Genomic DNA, 24819 nt, shown 5'->3' on the forward strand with positions numbered 1-24819 from the left:
ATATTAAAATCTGAATACATATTATTTTATCAAAATATTGTCATTCTGTCATTTTAAATAAATATTTTAAAGTGTTGTTACTTTGACTAATTATATTAGTTATTATGACTTAACTGCTAATTTTTCCATAGTTAATATTATTGGGCCAAATAAAATATTAGAGAGTTTTATTTAGGATTTAGACCGAATAAACTATTGTTAAAAGGGAAAAGGCTCAAATATACCATCTAACTTTGACAAAAGGCTCATTTATGTCATTTGTTAATAGCTTGACTCATTCATGTCATTATTTGTTAACTGAAATAGCATAAATGAGCTAAACTTTTAATGGATGTGGCATAGATGAGTTTTTTGTCAAAGTTCAATGATATATTTGAACCTTTTTCCTTTTAAAAAATGATTCAATTAATGACATGATCGAAATTGACCACAATTTTGCAAAACGGAAACAATTTTTAGTTAACAAATAATGGCACGGCTAGACCTTTTCTCAAATGGAAATGACATAGATGAGCCAAACTGTTAACTGATGGTATAGATGAGCTTTTTCTCAAAGTTTGATGACATATTTGAGTCTTTTTTCCTTGTTAAAAAGATCTAGGAATTACAAAGAACAGTTATACAATTATGTCTAAGTTTTGGCTATATGTTATCTCTTCTCTCATGATCTCCCTTCTATGTTCTAGTATTTCATCTCCTTCTGATTATCTTCTTGTTATGTTATTCTCTCCTTGGTTAGTGTTGCTATATATTACCTTGTTATTCGAATTCTAAATTATAATTCGAGTTTAATAACGATAAAAATTTATGTGTTTGTGTTGAAAATTGGTTTGTCACAAGGCTTATTGGTCGAAATTCTTCATCATGCCTAAGAAGGTATTGCAAGCTATTGAATCATACTGTAGAAGTTTTAACTGATTTGGGACCAATATTATCACCAAAAGGGCTCTCATTTCTTGGGGAAGATATGTAAATGACTTCTAAGAAGGGGTTGGCATGGTAGGGAAATCGGCATTTTTAATATTCCATATTATGATATTTGATATGCATTTTTAAAAAGTTTAGTATTAGCTATGATATTTGACATTTATAAAAAATATCAAAATATCGAATATCTTACCAAAATATATAGTTACATATAAAATTCACATATGTGTAATTATATAAATATAAAACTAGTAACTAATTAATTACATGTTAAAATTTTGGTATGATAGTTTAATCCTAAGTCAATAGGGGGACTACTAATTTAAGGGATCGTTGGTTGGAAACAAGTTATTCCAAAATTAATTGTTTCAGAATAAGTTATTGCACCATGTATATTGGATATTTTATTCTATCACTAAGGTATAAATGTTGGGATAAATAATTTTATAACTGCCCAATACCTCCAACCAAATACTCCCTCTGTCCCTAATTACTTGTCCATTTTTGAATTGACACACCTATTAAGAAAACAATTATTGACATAATGAGTTCACTATTTTTCTCCTATTAATTATGAAGTGGATGAATTAAAAACTTACGATTTTCAAAAAGTTATACCTTTTTCAAAGTAATTAATTGAGGATATAATAGGTAAAAAAATTTGTCCTTTCTTGATTTGTCAAAATGGACAAATAATTAGGGACAACTAAAAAAGGAAAAGTGGATAAGTAATTAGGGACCGGGAAGTGCTAAATGGCCAGAAAATTTGGCCAGAATTTGGCAACAAAATTAAAAAAATTATAATTTTTTTTTAATTTTAAAATAAACTGATTTTTCCATTTTTTAGTTAAAAAGTATTAAAGTTAAAAGGGTAAAAATGTTTAAAACGGTAAAATAACATAGATAAAATATCATTCTGACCATATTCAGGCCAAATTTTTTGGCCAAAATTTTTTTTCCATTAAAATAATCCTACATTTTATTCCGGACGATTCCTAAGAATTTGGAAATAAGGCAGCAATTCTAAGCACATGTTGGAATCTAGCTCAATCTTAAAGCACAATCTTGGGCAGAATTTAGGGTTCCAATGCAAGTTTGATGTTAGAGTTTTAACATTATAGAAGACATACAATTTTTGGAGATTGGGCTGGGTGTGTTGTCTAGCTTGCTGTATAAATAAATATGTTAGTTAGTGATTAATGGAAAACTATATATATATATATATATATATATATATATATATATATTACGCCTTCTATCTCATATTATATATATAATCTATCATGTTTCTCTTTATAGGTCTATATTAAGAAAAAATATTAAATACGAATTTTTTCTAAAATTATTTTATCCTTATTTATGTCATAAGATATAATCTCAATTCATTAAATATTTATTTTATTGAAGTAATTGTAATTTTCAAGAACAATTACTATCTAAGATAAAATGAAAATAATAATAATTAATTTTATCAATTTATTGAAAACTTGACTTTAAAGAGAACACTAAATGAGGATACAAAGATAAACTTACCTAGTTTCTTAAGAAATATGAAATCAATAATGATGACAACTAAATAAAAACGGGGAGTATATGTATACATATTTCATAGCTTGTTAGATTCTATACGGCTTGCGGCCCATCACTACTCATAGCAGGGACGAATTTATACTAATAGGTTTGTTTGGTACGAGGAATAAGAAATAATTAATTTCGAAATTAATGTTAGGATGAATTTATTACATATTTCGTAGAAATATAATTGTAGGATAACTTATTTTGCTATTAATGTAACGAGGAGTTTATTTCATGTTTCGTAGAAATAAAATTATGGGATAACTTATTTCGAGATTAGTTATTTGAGAATTGTAGTATTATTTTTATCTCACATTGAAAATAGGATAACAATCCTAGTCTCCTAGAACAACTAATCCCAAAATATATTATTCTCGTAAATGATATGCATATACCCTCCGTCATATTTTCGGGACATTGGTGCTCCTGCCGTGTAAAAACTAGAGCATATATGCCCTTCACTCTAACGGAAGACTAAATAGGGACACGTGGCGTAATCTTATCCATGATATAATATTTAATAAATATCGGGTCGGTGGATATTAGATTATCACATGTGTATGTTCGTTAGTATAAATGATATATATGCTCTAGTTTTTAAACTGCAGGGGCACCAATGTCCCAAAAGTATGACAGAGGATATCTGCAGGCGTTTGAATGAAACCTAAAGACTCACAAGTTAGATAGTAATTTTGAACATAGGTAGGTGTTTGAATGAAACCTTGACAAGTTGAAGGGCTAAAATAATAAATCGATGCAAATACAAATACTCCCTATGTCCCTAATTGCTTGTCCACTTTTGAATTGACACACCTATTAAGAAAATAATTAATGGCATAATAAATTTACCATTTTACCCCTATTAATTATGAAGTGGATGAAAAGTTCTACATTTTTCAAAATAATTAGTCATTTAATTGAAGGTATAATAGGTAAAAAGAATTTGTTCTTTCTTGATTTGTCAAAATGGACAAGTAATTAGGGATAACTATAAAAGAAAAAGTGAACAAGTAATTAGGAACAGAGAGAGTATTTATTAAGCAGTTAGACTCTATATAAATAAGCATGCACCATTTCCATAAAATAAAAATAAAACTAGATAAAAAAATGCTGGTAATTACATCCAATTACAGACTTTCTTGCCATATTCATCAACTAAAGAGTCCTAACTTGTTGTCGACTCATCAAGCTGAATTTAAAATATATGGATCTAGTAAGTTTTATTTTATACTTATCATATTTAATTTATCTACTCCCTTCGTTTTAATTTATTTATGTTATATTTTCACTCAACAAAAGACATCGTCTTTTTATTTGGTATATTTACAGGAAATTGGCTATTCCAAACTGAAGGCATACTCCCACTTCGTCTCAATTGTGCACCTAATGAAGCAAGCTATTTTGGTATGAACATTTTATTGAGATTTTGGAATATCTTAAGAGGCAAATGTAAAATATGAAATTTATGATTTCTAATAATGACCTTATATTAATAATAACTGAATTGACAATCAAATATTTATCTATTTATCGTTAACAATCACCAAGAAAGAATCCAATGCTCTACGGAGGTGCGGAGGGTATTTTTAAAATTTTAATATCTTTGTTCAATAAAAGTTTTTTTTTTTCTCTCAAATAAGTGAGATTCAACTTAGATAAAATATTGATAACATTATCAAACATTTGTCAATAAGAAATTTATCGTTTTCTTCGGACTGACTAAAAAGGAAAATGTGACGAGACATAAAAAATGTGTAAGATCACTTTTAATATAGTTTATTTGATCTGTATTGACATGGTGCTTCACATCTAGTATATCTATAAAAAAAAAATTGGTAAATTTTTTTTTAGCGGGAATTAATTAACAATAATAATAATTTTTTTTTTAGCTTAAGACATTTCTCCCCAAATAAAAGTTTAACAACAATAATAACTTAATTGCTGCTAAATATGTTTTTTAATAACAATTAACACTCTTTGTAAATGTACTTAAAACCTATAGTGATATTAGATACAATGACAATTAACTAATGCCGATAAATATTCTGACACTCTTTATATTTGATATTTATAGTTTATAAAACAACAAAGCAATTTCTTTTTTCTATATGAGCTACACTTTTTTTTTTTTTTGATTAATTTGCAGGTTACGACAGTGATTCAAAATCTGATCACTCCAACAAGTATGAAGAAAAGGATATTCAGGTGGTAATAAATTTATTACACTCAAATTTAATTTATGGTCAGCATATAATTTAAAGCTTATTTGGTGTGACGAACGTTATTTTCTATGAAAAAAAATAGCTTTTTCAAGAAAATATTTTTTTGGTATTTGATAATGAGTGAAAAATATTATTTAAAAAAATATTAACGATAATTAATAATAATATTAGCAAATTAGGTAGTATTTTGATGAAACTTTTTGAGTGTTAAAAAATGATAATAATGTTGAAATATTAGTGGGGGTAAGTAATATGAAATTAAAAGCTAAAATACTTGTAAGAAAAATGACTTCCATCCTTAAGCAACGGAAATAATTTTGATGGATTTTCATTTTAATTTTCTTTAGTATCCAAACACCAAAATAATGATTTTTTTGGTTATAAAAAAACACACTTTTTCTGAAAATTGATTCCTCGTAAACAAACCTACACTAAAAGCCTACTCCCCTGTCTCAAAATAATTATCACATTCAAATTCTTGAAAGTCAATTATTTAACTAATCTTTATGGCTAAATTGTATTTTACAAATTATAGAATTTGAATATTAAAAAAAAACTATAAGTTACAATTCTTTTCTTATCAATATGGTGAAAAATTACATCTTAAAATATGAGTTAAAATTCATATAATTTTACTCTCAAGAAGCAAAACATGATGACAAGTAATTTGGGACACAAAGGAGTATCATTTTTCTTTTAATTCTTTCCATGTCTTTGAACAAAAAAACACTAAAAGTCACTATAACAAAAATAACTTTTAGCGGTAATTAATATGCAAATTAACAAAAAATGCTAAAGTCTTTATCAGTATTAATTAATTGTCATTATATTCAATATCACTATAGGTATTAGCTGCATTTACAAAGAGTGCTAAAATGTATCTAATATTAGTAAGTGCTAAAAATTATGCTATTTGTCGTTAATCAATTGTCTCTAAAATCTTTTTTAGCATAAAATCAAATTATAAATAAACTATAACTGTCTCAAAAAATACATATATGTGGGTTCACGTGAGCCTAGGAGCATTTGTCTAGATCATGTATTAGAAAATTAATTAAAAATAAATTTGATAGTAAATTCAATTATTATTATTATTATTATATACTAATTTGAAATTGTTTTACAAACTCATGACTTTTAAATTTTGAATCCGTCTTTGAATACAGATGAACAATTTGAGAGAAGAGATAAAAAATATGTTGAATTCCATGGGAGATGGAAGGTCAAGTGTGTCACCCTATGACACAGCTTGGGTTTCCTTTATTGAAGATAGTAATACTAATATTAATGGAACAAGCAAGATACCCCTATTTCCATCTTGTCTTCAATGGATTATAGACAATCAACTTGATGATGGTTCATGGGGAGAAGAGCTTGTTTTTTGCATATATGATAGGCTCTTGAATACACTTGCATGTGTGGTTGCATTAACCTTATGGAACACTTGCCTTCATAAAAGAAACAAAGGTGAACTTAAGACATGCACTTATATTTCTTCAAGAATATATATAATGTCTTATATATTACTCCCTCCATTTCAAAATAATTGAATTGCTTATCCTTTTTTCGTAGTTCAAAATAGAGACAAGTGTCAAAAACACACCTAAACTATCCTCTTAAATTAACAACATGTGTCATTCTTGTTCTTTAGGAGTGATGTTTATCAAAGAGAACTTAAGTAAGCTAGAGGGAGGGGAAATTGAAAACATGACTAGTGGCTTTGAGTTTGTGTTTCCTGCACTCCTTGAGAAAGCTCAACAATTACACATTGACAATATTCCATATGATGCTCCTGCCTTTAAGGATATTTATGCAAGGAGAGAAGTAAAGTTTACAAGGTAAAGTTACTGATATTATGCATGCTTTTGAAAACATTATTTTGAACTATGAAATAAATTTCAACAATTACCTCGGGGGTTGTTTGGTAGAGTGTATTAGTAAAAATTATGCATGCATTAACTTTGTGTATTAGTAGTACCAGCTTGTTTGATACACTTTTTCATGTTGTTAGTTATACACTCTATTGCGTATTGAGGAGTGTCTTACTAATAGTCTAATACCATGGATTTCTAGGCATTCGTAATACAATGGGATTTAATACATATAAACATTACTAATCTACTCTATTGAATATTCTTTGTATACACTCTACCAAACGACCGTATATCAATTTTCTTGAGAATGTGCGGTTCAATTTTAAATTTTTTAACATTGAATTCATTAATGTATTTTAAAATCATGGATGTAGAATACTATAATATACATATATTTTGTGTCAAAAATATTGTGAAAAGGCTCCATCCTCTATATTCATTGATACATCTTTATTTTGCAGATTTCCTAAAGAACTCATCCATACCATTCCAACAATAGTATTGTTTTCATTAGAAGGATTAAGGGACTTGGACTGGCAAAGGCTTTTGAAGCTTCAAATGGAGGATGGCTCATTCTTAACATCCCCATCATCTACTGCCATTGCATTTATGGAAACAAATGATGAAAAGTGCTTGACATTTCTTCAAAATGTTGTTCAAAAGTGCAATGGAGGAGGTACAATGCTTTTTTGATGATTCATTATCTCTTGATTTCTAAACTGGACATTTATTTTTTAACAGAGAGAAGTATTGAAAACATTCTTAAATTCGGTGTGAATTATTAATGTTATCCCTGAACTATAGGCAACCTTAAAATGATCCTAATTGAATATAAATACACTCCTGATCTTGCAACATGGGTGAAATGCACCCCTAAATTTTCGCCAAGTTTAGGGGTGCTTTCAACACTTTTCTCGGCTATTTATTAAGAGCCTCATGCTCCTACAAGAGTTTGAGACCGGTCACTTGTTATGTTATGTTGCATATCGGGGGTATATATGTTTAAGTTTAGTTAGTCAAGTAGAGGGGTGTTTTTAAGGTTGTCAATAATTCAGGAACGAAACTAATAATTTGTGTCAAGTTTAGAAATTTTTCTCAATACTTCTTTCTTTGTTAATATAATGGACAAAAAAATGGACCAATGGAGTTGTTATAGAAGAAAAAAACTCTAATGCAAGTGTAACAATAGACAACAAGCAAACTAATGAACTTTTTTCTTGTATATATGTTTAGTTCCATGTAGTTACCCAGTTGACATACAAGCAAGACTTTGGGCAATTGATCGATTACAACGCCTAGGAATCTCTTATTATTTTGAGGAAGAAATTAAGGACCTTTTAGAATATGTTTTCAGGTAAAATATAAGGTGTGTTCATTACAAAAAAAATATTATTTTTTTTGGTACCAAAGTTCTTCTTCATTTTCTTGTGACAATTGTCTAATTTTGTTCTTGAGCCATATATAGATATTGGGACAAGGAGAATGGATTTTTTTCATCAAGGAATTCAAATATTTGTGATGTTGATACTACCTGCATGGCTATTAGGTTACTAAGGCTATATGGGTTTGATGTTAGTCCAGGCAAGTCAATGCAAAATAAGTACTATTCCTTCTGTCCTAATTTATGTTGCGGTGTTTGTGTGCATGCACGAAGTTTAAGAAATAAAAAAAAATGAAATTTATGATTTAAAGCAAGATAGAGACCGAAATGAGCTGTGGTGCAGTGGTGAGACTACTTTACCCTTAATCAGAGGTCTCAAATTCGAGCCTTGAGTACGGAGAAAATCTTGTTATTGGGAGCGCCAAACCCGAACGGGCCCTATAGTGCGTGATCAGAATTTAGTCAGGACTCCAATGCAGGCTCCAAACACCGAGTGAGAAACCAAAAACATTTAGCATTTATTGATGGCTTAATCCAATTTCTTATTTGTCATAGATGTGCTAAACAAGTTCAAAGATGGTGATGAATTCTTTTGCCTAAGAGGTGAATCCAACAAGTCAGCAACAGTTATGTTTAATCTCTATAGATGTTCTCAAGCTTTATTCCCTGGAGAAATGATTCTTGAAGAGGCAAAGAATTTTACATACAATTTCTTGCACCAATATCTTGCAAACAATCAATCCAAAGACAAATGGGTTATAGCTAAGGACATCCCTGGGGAGGTAAGCTCAAAACTCTTCGAAAATGTCAACAAATTCGTATCAGATCCATCAAAAGTATAATATATTTTTAAAGACTTCGATATGAGTGTAACAACATTTTAGAAGATTCTGAGCAACATAACTAATTTTTACATTGAATAATTCACGAAATTATATGTTGTTAAAACATTTGTTCATAGATACAATATGCACTAGAATTTCAATGGTATGCTAGTTTACCTCGAGTGGAATCTAGGCTATACATTGATCAATATGGTGGAGCAAATGAAATTTGGATCGGCAAGACATTATACAGGTATATGTATACCTCTTTAAATATGTTTATACATATTTAATATATGATTTCTAGTCAATTTAAATTGTCTCAGTGGTGGAGCCAGAAATGTAGTTCAGAATGCAAATTTTCACTCCAACTTTGAGTATGCACAAGTAAGCACTTAAACTTGTATAAAATTGAACAAGTAGATACACGTATCCTACATGGCATAATACACGTAGGATGCCACGTAGGATACAAAATTGCCATGTAGGGTGTCATGTAGGATGAATGTGTCTATTTGTTCAATTTTATACAAGTTAAAGTGCCTACTTGTGCACATCCAAAGTTAAAAGGTCTTATAATTAGTTGTCAGCTGACGTCAAGTTAATGGTCATGTTTATGTATTATGCCAATAAGATGTGTCAATTGTTTATATTTTGCCTATTCATGTAGAATGCCAGATGTGAGCAACAATGTTTATTTAGAAGCTGCAAAACTAGATTACAACAGATGTCAAAGTCAACATCGCTTAGAATGGCTGATTATGCAAGAGTAAGCATCCACTTAGAAACTTTTGTTTGATATATAAGCAAGGATATATAGTCTCTGTGTTTTAATTTGTTTATCTGGTTTTAATTTGATATGGAGTTCAAGAAAGTAAAAAAGACTTTTGAATCTTGTGGTCTTAAACTAAATATGTAGAATGTATTAAAATGTCATTTAATCTTGTGGTCTTAAACATGTAATATAGAAAATTAGAAGTAAATAGTTGTCAAAAAATAAAAGAGACATTCTTTTCTAAAACATACTAAAAAAGAAAGTAAGACAAACAAATCGAAAAGCAGGACGTACAGATCGAGCGGATTGTTTTAGCATTGGATTTTTCACCAGTTACATGTGTTAGAGTGGGTTAAAGTCTTACATTAGTTGGGGAATGAATTGACAATTTGTTTATATAGACAATCCTCACCTCGTGTAGTAGCTAACTTTTGAAGATTGAGTGAGACTCATGTGTCATATCTTTACTACAAGAGTGATTTTGACAACGATAAAATATTGCCAAGTTAGGTAAGTGGTCGGAAGTATCACTTGAGTATACACTACAACAAAAACAACTTTTAGCCGCAATAAATAGACACATTAATAAAGAGTGCTAAAAATTGAGTCACAATTTCTATTGCAAAATAAAGAAACATGATTTTTTTTTTTGCGTAATTTCTATTAGTTGAGTGACTTTATGAGTCGATGAATAGGTGGTTTGAGAAGTGCAACTTTGAACAATTTGGAATAAGCAAAAAGGAAGTCCTAGTTTCTTATTTCTTAGCTGCTTCAAGTATATTTGAGGTGGAGAAGTCAAGACAACGACTTGCATGGGCTAAATCTCGTATACTATGTAAGATGATTACATCTTACATAAATAAAGAGGCTACAACTTGGAATTCATTGTTGATGGAGTTCAAGAACTATAGTGACATGAGTAGAAAAAAAAGGTATTTATATATCTCTCCATCTTGGTCCTTTAAATTTCAATTTTATGGTTCTTGATTTTAGAACAAAAAGATTCACCTCCTAATAATTAGGTTTTAAATTTCAATACGAAAAAGGGTCAAGAATGTCCTAAAACTATACGGAATTGAATAAAAATATCCTGAGTTAGTAGTTTGGTAAAAAAATACCCCTTTTATATAATATAATTTAAGGGCATTTTGAACCTTTTTCCAAATTCAATATGTGTACATATTTGATGATTTTTTTAAATACTAATATATAATTAATTTTGACTTCTATTTTGTCCTCGAGTCTGTGCATGAAAATCACTTATAGAAGTTGTTTTTGGAAACAAATTTACAAAATATATATTGCAAGTTGCACAATTATGCATTATTTGACTTGGATTATATATATCAAAACTTAGCTTTGACAAGTTAATTTTTTTTGTTGCAGTAATGAGACAAAAGAAATCATAGTTCTCAATAATCTTTGTCAATTTTTGCACCAACTTGCAAAAGAAACTTATCAAGACCTAGGCAAAGACATCCATCACCAACTACACAATGTTGTGAGTATACAAGGATTCCTTTTAATGTATCTTATATTATAATTACATTCATCATTAACTTTATCCATTTGTATTTGATTTGACAAAAAATTTAAAATCTTTAATTAAATATTTTTGCTTGTTTTTTTTCTTTTGAATGTAGTGGGAAGAGTGGTTGGAGGAAAACAATACTACCTGTCAAGAAGCAGCAGTGTTGCTAGTGAAAACAATTAATCTTTCTTCTGGCCATATGACACATGATGAGATATTATCCAAGCACACCAATAAAGTCTGTCACATGCTTAATGAGTTCCAAAATGACCAGGTTATAAATCATTATAATCATAACTTTCTGCTTTTGGTTCAAGTTTGTTATATCAGACTTATTTAATGTGATTTATTTTTCTATGCAACTTGCAAGTTATTACAATATAGTGAAATTACTATGTCTGCGTTCAAAGAATAGCGACTGCAAAGTTCCTTTAATTTTCATTAAAAAAAAAAAACAAATCACATATTAGGTTGGATTTAAAAATTCTCTTTATAAAATTAAAAATGGTATAATGTGGATATTATGTAAGGTTAGTGATTAATGTAACTTCCTAGTACTTATTTTTGTTTGGACCAGATTTAACATTTACTCACAAAAGCATGGTTGAGTTATTTTTGCATTCCAAAATTTAGTTTTGTAAATTTAAGTGTACTTATAAAGTAAAAAATTGAATGATAAGCATTTCTTTTTCTATTTGTAGATTTCAAATTCCTCAAAGGCCAGAGACATTGAATTTCACATGCAAGCTCTTGTAAAGTTAGTGTTCAGTAACACCTCCTCAAACAACATTAAACAAACATTCTTTGCAGTTGTTAAGACTTTTTATTACACTGCACATGTTAGTGAGGAAACAATCAACCATCACATATCCAAAGTGCTTTTTCAGAAAGCCTAGTAACACCTCAAGCACCAGATAGAAGATCAGAAAAAGGAATAGTCACCCTATGGATGAAAGATTGTGTGATGTTTATGTAGGAGCATATAGTCTTGACAAGTATGTGTCATACGTGTAACACCTCGCAAATTTTATATGTTAAGGATTCGAATCATTCGTCGTGAACGTATTTAATTGGATCAGGTGACATTTTACTTGTACATATGTGTTAAGGTTCATTCTTAAGTGTATCAAAGTATAAGGGTAAACTTCAAATAACCATAATATAAAGAGTTCGGTGACCCACTATCACGCCCCGAGCTTACACCTTGGACGTGACCGACACTCAAGAATCATTGTTGGTTCCCAAGTGAATTTCTGGCATGGCTGACTGCTTAGCGAAAGACTTACACAAGCATTTATAGTTTTAAATAACTGATCAGGGAAAACTTTTAAATCAAATACTGTCTGAACTATCTGAGAATACTGAATATAAACAGTAATAGTTTAGCAAAATATTTGAAAATAAATATCTAGAGACTCTTTAATATTGTCTATTTATAAATCCTCTACTATTTTAAGATAAACGTCGGGACAAGACCACAACAATCTTTTTCCGATTGCACTCAAGGTTTTCATTTAAAATCTGTGGAATTAAAGCAGCAGACCTAACTTATTTATTGTACATTATATTAGTACTGCCAATCTTTAATGGAGTGGGTCTTCTGAAATTATTAGACAAAATACTTAAAAGACGTATTTAAATTTAGCCTAAATTATATATTTAAATTATCACTTTAGTTGTTTCTTTGAAATTTGTTAGTCTTTATCGTCTAGATATTTATGTGATAAAAGAGTATAGCTACACTTTCTTTTAGATGCGTAGCGATAAATAAAAATGAAAAATCAACACCAAAGTAAGTACATCTTTTTGGCATACGTGGTCTCCAAAACATCTCCTACATGAAGTGAAGTCACGGAGTGTGCCACGTAAGTCAAAAGGTGTACAAAATTAGTTTGGTTAAGTTTTATCTCTGGAATTCTGGTCATAGTCTAGGGGTACTTGTGCCTTACATAGTCATATGCAATGATTATGTTAGCGCTTTATCCCCCAATTATTAATCATCATATAGTCATATACCGAGTCATTTTTGTTAGGAAGCGTTTTATCTCTCAATATGGGATTTTCCGGAGCGAATCACGATTTAGTCGGGCTCCAATATGGTACTGGTTGGAAATTAATAAGTGTATGGTCCTTCTTGATACCTTGGCACTCTATAAATATAACTCTAAATGCTTACCAAAAATACATGTTTGGGACAAAATGCAAATTTCAGTAAGACATCACAAACCAAAATTAGTAGTTCCATCAAGTGTAACACCTAGTGAGATAAAATATCTCTCTGAAATAGATGATCAAGGAAGTGCTCGTTTTCAAATTCCCATAATAATGTTTTACAAATATAATTCTTCAATGGAAGGGAAAGATCCTGCAAAGATCATAAAAGATGGATTATCTAAAACACTTGTGTCTTACTATACATTAGCTGGTAGACTCATTGAAGGGCCTAATAAGATGCTTATGGTAAATTGTAATAGTGAAGGAATTATGTTTATTGAAGTTGATGCTAATGTAGAGCTTGACAAATTAGGTGACTCTATTAAACCACCACGTCCATATTTGGATTTACTACTTCACAATTATTACAATCAAAAGTAAGTGTTTCAGCCTTCTGTGCCATTTGAAGCCTTCTGAATTCATAACCACATTGCTCACCAATACATGTTGTTCATTATGTGTGACCTTCTCTGGAAAAGGACGGGAAGATAGTAGAGACCATTCCTCTCTTTACCAATCCCCTTCACCCTTCCATTTGAGAGGTCCTGAAAAACACAAAGCCACCTCACCCTAGCAATATTTTACCTTTTATTTTAGTTTAAAAAAAACATAAGGGGTAATATTTATGAAAATCACCTATATTTTCTTATCTTTTGGCTTAACAACCAATCCACATCACCAACAGTTTGATGTTTAAGGGTTAAGTAAAGAACAAAACTTTTTAAATCATTGATTTTCATTTAGGGAAAGAAGGAAAGACAAAAGTTCTCTGAAAAAGACATTTGGAGTGTGTTTGTTTAGAGCCATACATGTGTATCCCCTCATCCATTTTTCGATTTCGGAACACAAAATTTAAGAAAGAAGAAATAATTTAAAATTTTATAATTTGAAATAATAGTTATAAATATTTGTGTGAGTTATAAATTATTTTATTAAGGATTAAAATGAGAAGTAATTTAAAATTAAAACTTTTTTCTAAATAAACATGTATAATCATTTTAAGATTGATTAAAAAGAAAAGTATGACCCATAAATTGAAATTAAAAAAATATAATAATATGGGATAAACTCGAGTTGAATTGAACCAAATTAAATTTTCAAAATTAGTAGAACCGAGCCTTAATCTAGGGGTGTCAATGAGATGTTCAGCCGATTATCTTATAAAATTTATATCATACCAATTTTTTTAGTTATTTTGTTTTGTATACCAAAATTAAACTTTTCCAAATCATCTCACCATCTTGGTTTCTCTTCATTATGGTATTTTTACGATTTGATTAATCTTTTTTTAATATTTTTAAACCTTCATATAGAGTTATTTTGTACTAGTCCCAGAAGTGAAAACACCGGGTTGAAAGATGTTAGTTTGAGAGGATCCGGACGAAGTTGTAGGCATTGGGCATTATTGTGGATGTGCCAAAGTAATCTATAAGGTTGATTTTCGTTAAAAAGGTTATATAAAATTCAACTTCAACCTAAGTCGTAAAAAGCATGGTCGCTTTTCGAAAAGTGACCTCATGAGGTTGGTTTATTTAGGTCACCTTTCTGCAATGTCATGATGTTGGGATTTTTTTTTACTTTTTATTTTTGAAAAATACCAACTTCATGAGGTTAATTTTTTTAAAGTAAGTCAGAATCAACTTGAGGCCTTTAAATTTTCTATCTCTTTAATATACAAACTTGTAAATAACTTTTTTACCATTGATTTCTTCTAATAATTCTTGTTCAATTTTATAATATATAGACCATCTATTTTTTCTTGAGAAATATATAGTACTTCAGATATATGAAGCTTCGCCTAATAATTATTTTCCTCTTATATACAAATTTTATTTTATTTTTCCTATGAATACTCAATAATTTGTTTAAGAAAACATATAAGTTGCTATTAATTGTTAAGAAAAATGGAGGCCTTCAATTTTTGGGGCTCATAATATATGAAGCTTCTTCTAATAATCATTTTCGGCCTCGTATATGAATTATTTTCTATGAACACTCGATATACTTTTTCTAAGAAAAAATATACTAACTTATTATTGAAAAAAAGAAAGAAGAGGCCCTTCAATTTTGGGGACCTAAGGCACCAACCTTTTAATTGGAGAAAGAATAAAACTTAAACTTGGGTAAAATTACAAATTTCGCTAGTTTAGGAGCAAATTGGTTCTCTTCGCACGAGTTTCAAATATTACAAATCTTACCGAAATTCGGACTTGGATACATTTATTAGTTGTGTCTAGATACATGTATTTATGATATATGTGGTCATAGATGTAATTAATTATAGATACATTGTATCCTAGTGAATTCACTTGTATGTAACTCTCTCGCTCGCCTCTCTCATATTTCGCTCGCCTCTCTCTTCTCTCACTCCTCTCTCTCCTTTGTATCAGTAGTTCTTGATGTGTCTGAAAGGTATATTGGATCCAGATGTATGTATCTAGTGTGATTCGCACATAGACTCTCTCGCTCGCTCGCTTCCCTCTTATCTCAATCGTCTCTTTATGATTATGTATCTCAGAATGTATTTGATAGTTAAAATGCATGTATTCTGGTGTATCTAAATTGAAATTTTATATGAAATTATTAATTAGTGAAATAATATGTACATATTATCAAACTATAGGGAAAATAATAAATATGGAAGGAATGTTTGTATAACCAGATAATTTTTGCATAAAACTATCCAAATCATTGAGTTTCAAAGAGAAAGAAAGAACAATGTTTTCTGAAAAAGCATTTGGAGTGGGGCTAAAGAAATAAATTAATAATGTGTTTGGAGCCATACACATGTATGGTAGTAATAAAAGAGAGGGACATAAGCCTAACGTCTTGTCAATTAGATGGAGGATGAACATGCTCATCCCTTTCCAAACATGAAGTATTAAAAAATCAAAAATAAATTATTTTAAGATTTTAAAATTTAAATATTTAAGTTAGTGACAAATTATTTTATTAAGATTAAAATAAGAAATAATTTAAAGTTGAAATTATTTCTAATCAATAAGGATGTACATATAACTATTATAAGATTGATTAAAAAGAAAAATACGACACGTAAATTGATAAAAAAAATATGTAACAATGCTAGCTAAACTCAAGTTGAATCAAACCAAAGTAAATTTTCTAAATTGTTGGAACCGAGTCTTAGTGTAGGGGTGTCACTGAGATAGTTCAACCTGTTATATTATAAAATTTACATCATACTAATTTTTCAATTATACTATTGTGGGTTAGATATTTTGACATCGCCCTGTCATCTCGATTTCTCTTTGTTAGTGGTATCAATACAATTTGATTAATTTATTATATATTTCTAATTCGTCATGTTAGAGTCACAAGTAAAAATCACTTGTACTTTGTTATCTTTTGGGTTTAACAACCATCTCCACAACTTTAACCAATGGTAGGGTCCAACTTTTCCATCACTACATTTTTGTGTTGCATTACATTTCGTCTTGATGCAATTGACTCTATATAAATCTAATTCCAAATGCTTACAATGACTCTATATGGCTCACACTATGCCAATTTCAATAACATATCAAGAAACAAAATTAGTAGTGATAACAATAATAACACCTTATGAGACAAAATATCTTTCTGAAATAGATGATCAAGGGAGTACACGTTTTCATAGTCACATATTAATATTTTACAAATATAATTCCTCAATGAAAGGAAAAGATCCTGCAAAAATTACAAGACAGATAATGTGAATTCTACATTAATTAAGCAAAGATCATTATAAGAAACAATAGGCAACCTTGTCATATTAGACAATTAAAGGATCAATTAACAATATGAAATTAACATTAACTCTCTTTTTGTGTTAATTTATTTATCTTACTTTTCTTTTTAATTAGTCTAAAAAAGAATGTCTCTTTCCTTCTTTTTTTTTATAATTATTATTCTTTAATATAAACTTTTCACATGACATATTTAAGATTACAAGATTAAAGAACATTTTGGTACACTCTATATATAACTTTAATTTAAGATCACAAAATTTGAAAATCTTTTTTACTGTATTAAACTTCGTGTGAAATCAAAATCAGATCAGACAAACAAATTAAAACGAAGGGAGTACCTTAACTTGTCTAGAAACATTTAACTAGCAAGTAGATTTGGAGACGTTTTTTTTCCCGCTTTCATCATCAAATGTTTGATCTTTTCCTTTTCAATCTTATTGTGACAAAATAAATCCCGTTTACCTTTTGCCCACCACTTCCTTTGATTCATTTAACTTGTCATATTTTTTTTTGCACGCATATTAACAGCTTGTTTGGACGGTTGTTACTTGTTATATATATTGCATTGTATTATTAGTTTAAATATAATATTTACTTTAATTATTGCCTACTACTCTTTCTTTTAGCACATATGGCACACACAATGCCAATTTCAATAAAATACCACTTGCCAAAATTAGTAGAACCAGCAAAAGTAACACCACATGATACAAAACATCTTTCAGATATAGATGATCAAGGGAGTAACCATTTTCAAGTTCCCATATTAATGTTTTATAAATATAATTCTTCAATGGAAGGGAAAGATCCTGCAAAGATCATAAAAGATGGATTATCTAAAACACTTGTGTTTTACTATCCATTAGCTGGTAGGCTCATTGAAGGGCCTAATAAGAAGCTTATGGTAAATTGTAATAGTGAAGGAATTATGTTTATTGAAGTTGATGCTAATGTAGAGCTTGACAAATTAGGTGACTCTATTAAACCACCATGTCCATATTTGGATTTACTACTTAACAATGTTCCAGGTTCTGATTGGATCATTGGTCTTCAAATTATGGATGTACGAAATTCGAGTTATTAGTGGCGTTTTTATGGAAATATCGTACCATTGCTCTTGATTTGCACCCTGAAGAAATTGTTCATTTGACGTATCCAGTTAACATGCGTGGAAAGTCACTAAGAAATGATCAATTACCAGCTGGTTATTATGGGAATGCGTTTGTTACTCCAGCTGTTGTAGCAAAAGCAGGATTGTTATGTTCAAATCCACTTACATATGCAGTTGAATTGGTAAAGAAAGTTAAAAATCAAATAAATGAAGAGTATATTAGATCATTCACAGATTTAATTGTGATTAAAGGGAGACCAGAGTTAACAAAATCATGGAATTTTATTGTGTCAGATAATAGATATGTTGGATTAGATGAATTTGATTTTGGATGGGGAAAACCCATTTTTGGAGGGGTTTCAAAAGCTGAATCTTTTATTAGTTTTATTGTGCCTGTTAAAAATGACAAGGGAGAAAAAGGTATTTTGATAGCTTTAAATTTGCCTCCACTGGCCATGCAAAAATTTCAAAAAGTTGTCTACAACTTGACTTTAAAAAATGTGGAAGGAGTACTCATAATTTGAAGCATGTAAAAGTTTTTTTTCTGTCTTTGTATGTTTTGAGAGTGAATAAAATTACCTTAATTATTTATTTTACAATTAAAAATATATATCCATTTAGATAAATATTATATTTAGTAGCAATAGATACAATAAATTATGTAGATGGTACTGTATATATATCCTTGAATCAATAAAAGCATTTCAAATCTAAAGTTAACTGGCTAATTAAACGAAGGAGACTCCAATACTAGATTTTTCCACACAACTATATATACACTAAATCGAACCATATGTCATTTAATTTGGTTTCTGAAGAAAACACAGTACAAAAAGGAAAAGAAGAGCTTAGTATTATTGATATATTTCGTATCTGAAACTACTGCACAATACCTCATTATATAGGCTGTTGGTAGGTTACAATATAGGAGAGTTCTACTTGAATTCTACTTTGTAAGTTAACTCTTATTAGTAATACATAACAACACTTACACTCCTAATGCAATACATACTCCTAATGCTAACACAATTCTGCTTTTTTACGCTAGTCTCCAACACTTCCCCTCAAGCTAGTGAGAGGTGGATTAACCACTCCTAGCTTGCTTTGAAAGGCTGCAAATTGTTGCTTTGTAAGTGCCTTGGTGTGTATGTCAGCTAGCTGATCTTGTGATCGAACAAAATGTGTTATGAGTTGTCCCCTTGCTACCTTTTCTCTAACAAAGTGATAGTCCATTTCCACATGTTTAGTCCTAGCATGCAATACTGGATTCACAGTCATGTAAAGTGCACTAAGATTATCACAAAATAGTATTGGAGCTGTGGTAAGTGTGACACCAATATATTTGAGTATATAGGTGATCCATGTAATCTCGGCTGTAGTGGAGGTGAGTGCTCGATATTCAGCTTCAGCACTTGACCTGGAAACTGTATGTTGTTTCTTTGATGCCCATGAAATGCAGTTAGCTCCTAAGTATATTGTATAACCTGTAGTTGATCGTCTTGTTGTAGAACAACCTCCCCAATCTGCATCAGAGTATCCACACAGCCTTAGAGGTGACTTTGCAATTAGCCTAAGTCCAAGTTGAACTGTCCCTCTCACATATCTAAGAATCCTCTTTACAGCGTGAAAGTGCTCACTGTTTAGATTCTGCATGAACTGGCTTGTGAGATTTACTGCATGAGTTATATCAGGCCTAGTTAGTGTGAGATACTGCAGACTACCCACAATACTTTTATAAACTGAGGCATATACAGAACTTCATTGAGCTTCCTGTAGGCCATGCTTTTGTGCAAGTGGTGTGTTTACTGCTCTAGCCATGGCCATATCAGTTTTCTTGAGGAGTTCAGTGGCGTATTTACTTTGATTTAGGTGAATACCTCCATCAAAGTATGTAACCTCAATCCCAAGAAAGAATTGAAGAGGACCAAGATCCTTCATTGCAAACTCCTTCCCAAGTGCAGCAATTATTTCTTGAATATGAACAGGGGAGCTTCCTGTAATCAGTATATCATCTACATACAAAAGAAGCAGGATAGTACCACTTTTGCAATGAAGTACAAATAAGGATGAGTATGCTCTACTACATTTGAACCCAAGGTGTAGAAGGAACATGTTAAACCTTTTAAACCAGGCTCTAGGTGCCTGCTTGAGGCCATATAGTGTTTTTTTCAAAGAACAAACATGCCTTGGATACTAAGGATCAACAAAACCTGGGGGTTGTGCCATATAGACTTCGTCAAGTAGATGCCCATGTAGAAAGGCATTTTTGACATCAAGTTGTCTAATAGGCCATTTTAGACTAACAACAACGGATAGCACTACCCTTATAGTGGTAGCCTTAACTACAGGACTAAAAGTTTCTTCAAAATCAATTCCTTCAAGTTGAGAGTATCCTTTCGCAACCAACCTAGCTTTATGTCTATCTATAGAACCATCTGATTTTAACTTGGTCTTGAATACCCATCTTGATCCAACCACATTCATTTTTGTTGTTCTAGGTACCAAGGTCCATGTTTGATTTTCATGTAAGGCATCAATCTCTTCTTTCATAACTGCATACCACTGTGGAACCTTTAGTGCTTGATCCACAGTTGTTGGCTCAACAATACCTACTAAAGTTGTGTGAGGGGTTGAAACATTTTTTGCCTTCAATCTAGTCATCATATGATGTCCTTCTGTAGTGCTAGAGGTTTGTGGTTCAGCAGTCCTGCTTGTAGATTCCAGATTTTGGTTTATCTCTTCATTAAACCAGCCTGATAGGTCACCTTCCAGGTTTACACCTTGTGCAGTAGGCACTGGGATGTGTTTATGTTCCAGCACTTCCGTTGCATTTTCTGGATCATCAACACAATTATCACTTTCACCATCAGAGATGTTTTCTAGATCATGAGTACTATCTGGTAGCACGTCATCAGGCTCAACATGACATGGATCTACACCATCAATGTTGGGAGGTTTTGACAACACTTCCCCTGAAGTTGAACCACCATCTGTTGGAGAGTTATCCTGCACAGTGGAGAAAAACTTAAGAAAAGTAGCTAGGTGAGTAGAGGTGTTCAGAGAGGATTGTGCAGGTTGCACATAAGGAAGCAAATGCTCATCAAAGATCACATGTCTGGATATAAAAACCTTTTTTGTGGATGGTTGGTAGCACCTATAGCCTTTGTGTAAAAGGCTATAGCCAACAAACACACATGGGTAAGTTTTAGGTGCAAACTTTGATTGTCCCTTGAGGTGTGGATAACATATGCATCCAAAAACTTTCAAACTATTGTAATCTGGAGATGCTCCATGAAGTTTGACAAAAGGTATCTCATTCTTCAGAACCGAGGATGGTAGTCTGTTTATCAAGAATACAGCAGTTAGAAAAGCTTCCACCCACAAGAACATAGGTAGTTTTGCATGAAAGAGTAGAGTGAGACCAGTTTCTACTATATGCCTATGTTTTCTTTCAGAGATTCCATTCTGTTCAGAAGTATTTGGACATGAAAATTGTCTTATAATTCCATAGTTTTTCAAGTGCTTAATGAATTGATTGTTGATGAACTCACCACCTCCATCACATTGAAAAATTTTAATTGATCTTGAAAACTGTTTCTCAACCATTTTTTGAAACTTACAGAAAATCTCAAAAAACTCAGACTTCTTTTTTATTGGATACAACCAGGTGTATCTAGTATTATCATCCACAAACAATACATAGTACTTCATGTGTTGAGAAGATTCAATAGGGGCAGGACCCCAAAGATCACAATGAATTTTGAATAATGGTTCATTCTTAATTTTATTTCTCAATGCAAAAGGAAGTTTACAACTTTTCTCTAGCTGGCAGCTAGTACAGATGGTAGGCACTTTATTCCAACTCTTGACATCGATATGGTTATTTCTATTCAAAAATAGTAAAGACTTCAAATTAGGGTGACCTAATCTAGCATGCCAAATGCAATCTGTCTTTCTCCAGTCCGGGGTTGCTGTCAAAACATAAATGTTGTTATCTTCCAGTGCATAGAGTTCTCCTTTCTTAGTTCCTTTGGCCAGTTGCTTCCTTGACTTCTTGTCCTTAACAACAAAATCAGATTCATCAAACTCAAGGGTGCAACAATTATCTTTTGCTAGCTTGCTAACAGATAATAAATTTTTATTAATATCAGGAACTACTAGTATCTCGTTAACCTTTAGACCTGACCTTGTTGTATTCCCAACATGTGTAATGTTTAGACAATATCCATTACCAACAGTTATCTTATCAGTCCCATTGTAAGTCTTAAGATCAGATAAGTTACCTTTGTTGTTAGTCAGGTGGTTGGTTGCTCCAAAGTCAACATACATAGCATTGTCCTCAGCCTGTGTATCTTGAAAATTGATTGCTGCTAAGGCTTGTGGGAGGTCTTCTTCAGCTTGATATGAGTAGTCCCATCTATAGAAGCACTTGATTGCAGTGTGGTTATTCCTTCCACAGATTTGGCAAGCATTGGAGGCTAAGTCTTTGTCCTTCACGTGGTTTGATGCTTGCATATTCTAATTATTTTGACTATAGTTTCCCTGTCCAGCAGGTTTGAAACCTCTTCCTCTTGAGTTGTAGTTAGAGTTACCTCTATTCTAATTGTGATTATAGCCTTCTCTACCTCTACCTCTGCCTCTTTGTGCAGAGAAGGCCATGTTATGATTCTCTTGTGGCACTTCCTCATCATCTTCTCTCATGTCAAAGCCTCTAAGAGCATTGACAAACTGGTTGAGTGTGGGATATGGTGCCTTCCCAAGCATAACATAACAGTCCTGAAGGTCCTATATTTAAGGCCTAGACCTCGGGCAAAGTTGATTACTTTGCTATCCTCATCAACAGGTTTCTGAATGGCCGCTAGGCCATCACATATTCCTTTGAACTCTTTCAGATACTCATCAAGTTTTTTGGCTCCCAACTTGATGTTCTGGAGTTGTTGTTTGAGTTGAAATTCTTTGTCTTTAGTTGCTTGAAGATATGTTTCCTCTAAGCATTCCCACATCTCTTGGGCTGTCGAACAACCGACAATGAGATACATGCTCTCCTCAGTCATAGTCCCTGAGATTCATGTTCTCAACAACACATCTTTCTCTTCCCAAAGACTCTCCAAATCTTCTTTCTCCTTGCCTTCAATAAGTTTTTCCTTCCCGTCTGTGGTACTTGATTGTCTCTCTCCTTTGATCAAGTTGGTTACTTTCATGACCTGCATAAGCTGCATGATCTGAGTTCTCCATATCAAGTAGTTAGTAGGCTTAAGCTTGACTGGACAAGCAGCAATAAGATGATGCAGAGAGGAAGTTGACAGGGACATGAAAGTTGTGTTTGAGGCCATTGTTACGAGATTTTTGTGGGTTTGATTGCGCAGTTTTGGTTTGTTTTTTTACTGCTCTGATACCATGAAGAAAACACAATACAGAAAGGAAAAGAAAAGCTTAGTATTATTGATATATTTCGTATCTGAAACTACTGCACAATTCCTCATTATATAGGTTGTTGACAGGTTACAATATAGGAGAGTTCTACTTGAATTCTACTTTGTAAGTTAACTCTTATTAGTAATACATAACAACACTTACACTCCTAATGCTAACACAATTGTGCTTTTTTACGCTAGTCTCCAACAGTTTCAACGGTCATTTTTGTCTTCTAACTTTTGGTGTGCACAAGTAGACATTTAAATTTGTATAAAATTAAATAAGTAGACACACACGTCGTCCTTCGTGTCATAATACACATAGAATATATACCACATATGGCACATAATACACATACTTGTGCACACTCAAAAATTACAGGGCATATAGATATGTTAACTGAAATCAAGTTAAAAGATATATTTATATATTATGCCAACGATAAATAATGTGAATTCTACATTAAATTGAGCAAAGATCATTTTATAAGAAACAATACGCAGCCTTGACATATTGGACATTTAAAGGATTAATATACAGTATGAAATTAGCATATACTTCTTCCGTTTTAATTTGTTTATCTTACTTTCTTTTTTAGTCCGTCTAAAAAATAGTATTTTTTTTCTTTCTTTGGTAATTCATTAAATTTAACTTTCCACATATACCACAAGATTAAACACTATTTGGGGTCTATACCTACCTTTAGTTGAAAATCACAAGATTCAAAAAATTTTTTTTTTTTCAAATTTCGTGTGAAATCAAAATCAGACAACTGACAAATTAAAACAAAGCTGGTTGTTGTGACTACTAGCGTCTAGAAACATATAGCCAGCAAGTGTTTTTTTATTCTTTCGCTTTCATCATCAAGTGCTTGCCCTTTTCATTTTCAATTTTATTGCGATAATAAATTATGTTTACCTTTTGCCTACTATTTCTCGATTCTATTTCACTTGTCATATTTCAATTTTGCACGCATCTTAACAACTTGTCTGGATGGTTGTTACCTATTGAAACTCAAGTTATTATATTTGAATTCAAGTCGTCGTTGCACCAATTACAATATATTTGTCACGATCCAAAATTCAAAATGAATAATCACACGTACACGTCTCTAGTCTACTTGATGCAAATGGCACTCTACAAATCTAATTCTAAATGATCACCAATAATACATATTTTATTACTAAACATATTTTAGAAACCACTCATCATACACATATG

The 24819-nt window shown here is 31.2% G+C and overlaps 2 protein-coding genes across 2 annotated transcripts; both read left to right on the forward strand.

Moving 5' to 3' along the window:
- The first annotated feature begins 469 nt into the window (after positions 1 to 469).
- Positions 470 to 12082, forward strand: LOC125814327 (copal-8-ol diphosphate hydratase, chloroplastic-like). Its single transcript, XM_049493791.1, has 14 exons — positions 470 to 521; positions 4649 to 4707; positions 5891 to 6191; positions 6376 to 6562; positions 7060 to 7274; positions 7832 to 7952; positions 8064 to 8179; positions 8535 to 8761; positions 8941 to 9056; positions 9474 to 9572; positions 10274 to 10510; positions 10965 to 11079; positions 11222 to 11383; positions 11811 to 12082. The coding sequence occupies exons 1-14, from the start codon at positions 470 to 472 to the stop codon at positions 12003 to 12005; spliced, it is 2202 nt and encodes a 733-aa protein (XP_049349748.1). The 3' UTR covers positions 12006 to 12082.
- Positions 12083 to 17865: 5783 nt separating this feature from the next.
- On the forward strand, positions 17866 to 18707 carry LOC125814328 (methanol O-anthraniloyltransferase-like). The gene is made up of 2 exons (XM_049493792.1): positions 17866 to 18043; positions 18127 to 18707. Exons 1-2 carry the CDS (start codon positions 17866 to 17868, stop codon positions 18705 to 18707), a joined length of 759 nt encoding a protein of 252 aa, XP_049349749.1.
- Positions 18708 to 24819: the final 6112 nt, after the last annotated feature.

This window comes from Solanum verrucosum, unplaced genomic scaffold (genome assembly GCF_900185275.1).
Source record: "Solanum verrucosum unplaced genomic scaffold, falcon-dt-bn FXZP01000268.1, whole genome shotgun sequence".
Classification (NCBI taxonomy): Eukaryota; Viridiplantae; Streptophyta; class Magnoliopsida; order Solanales; family Solanaceae; genus Solanum; species Solanum verrucosum.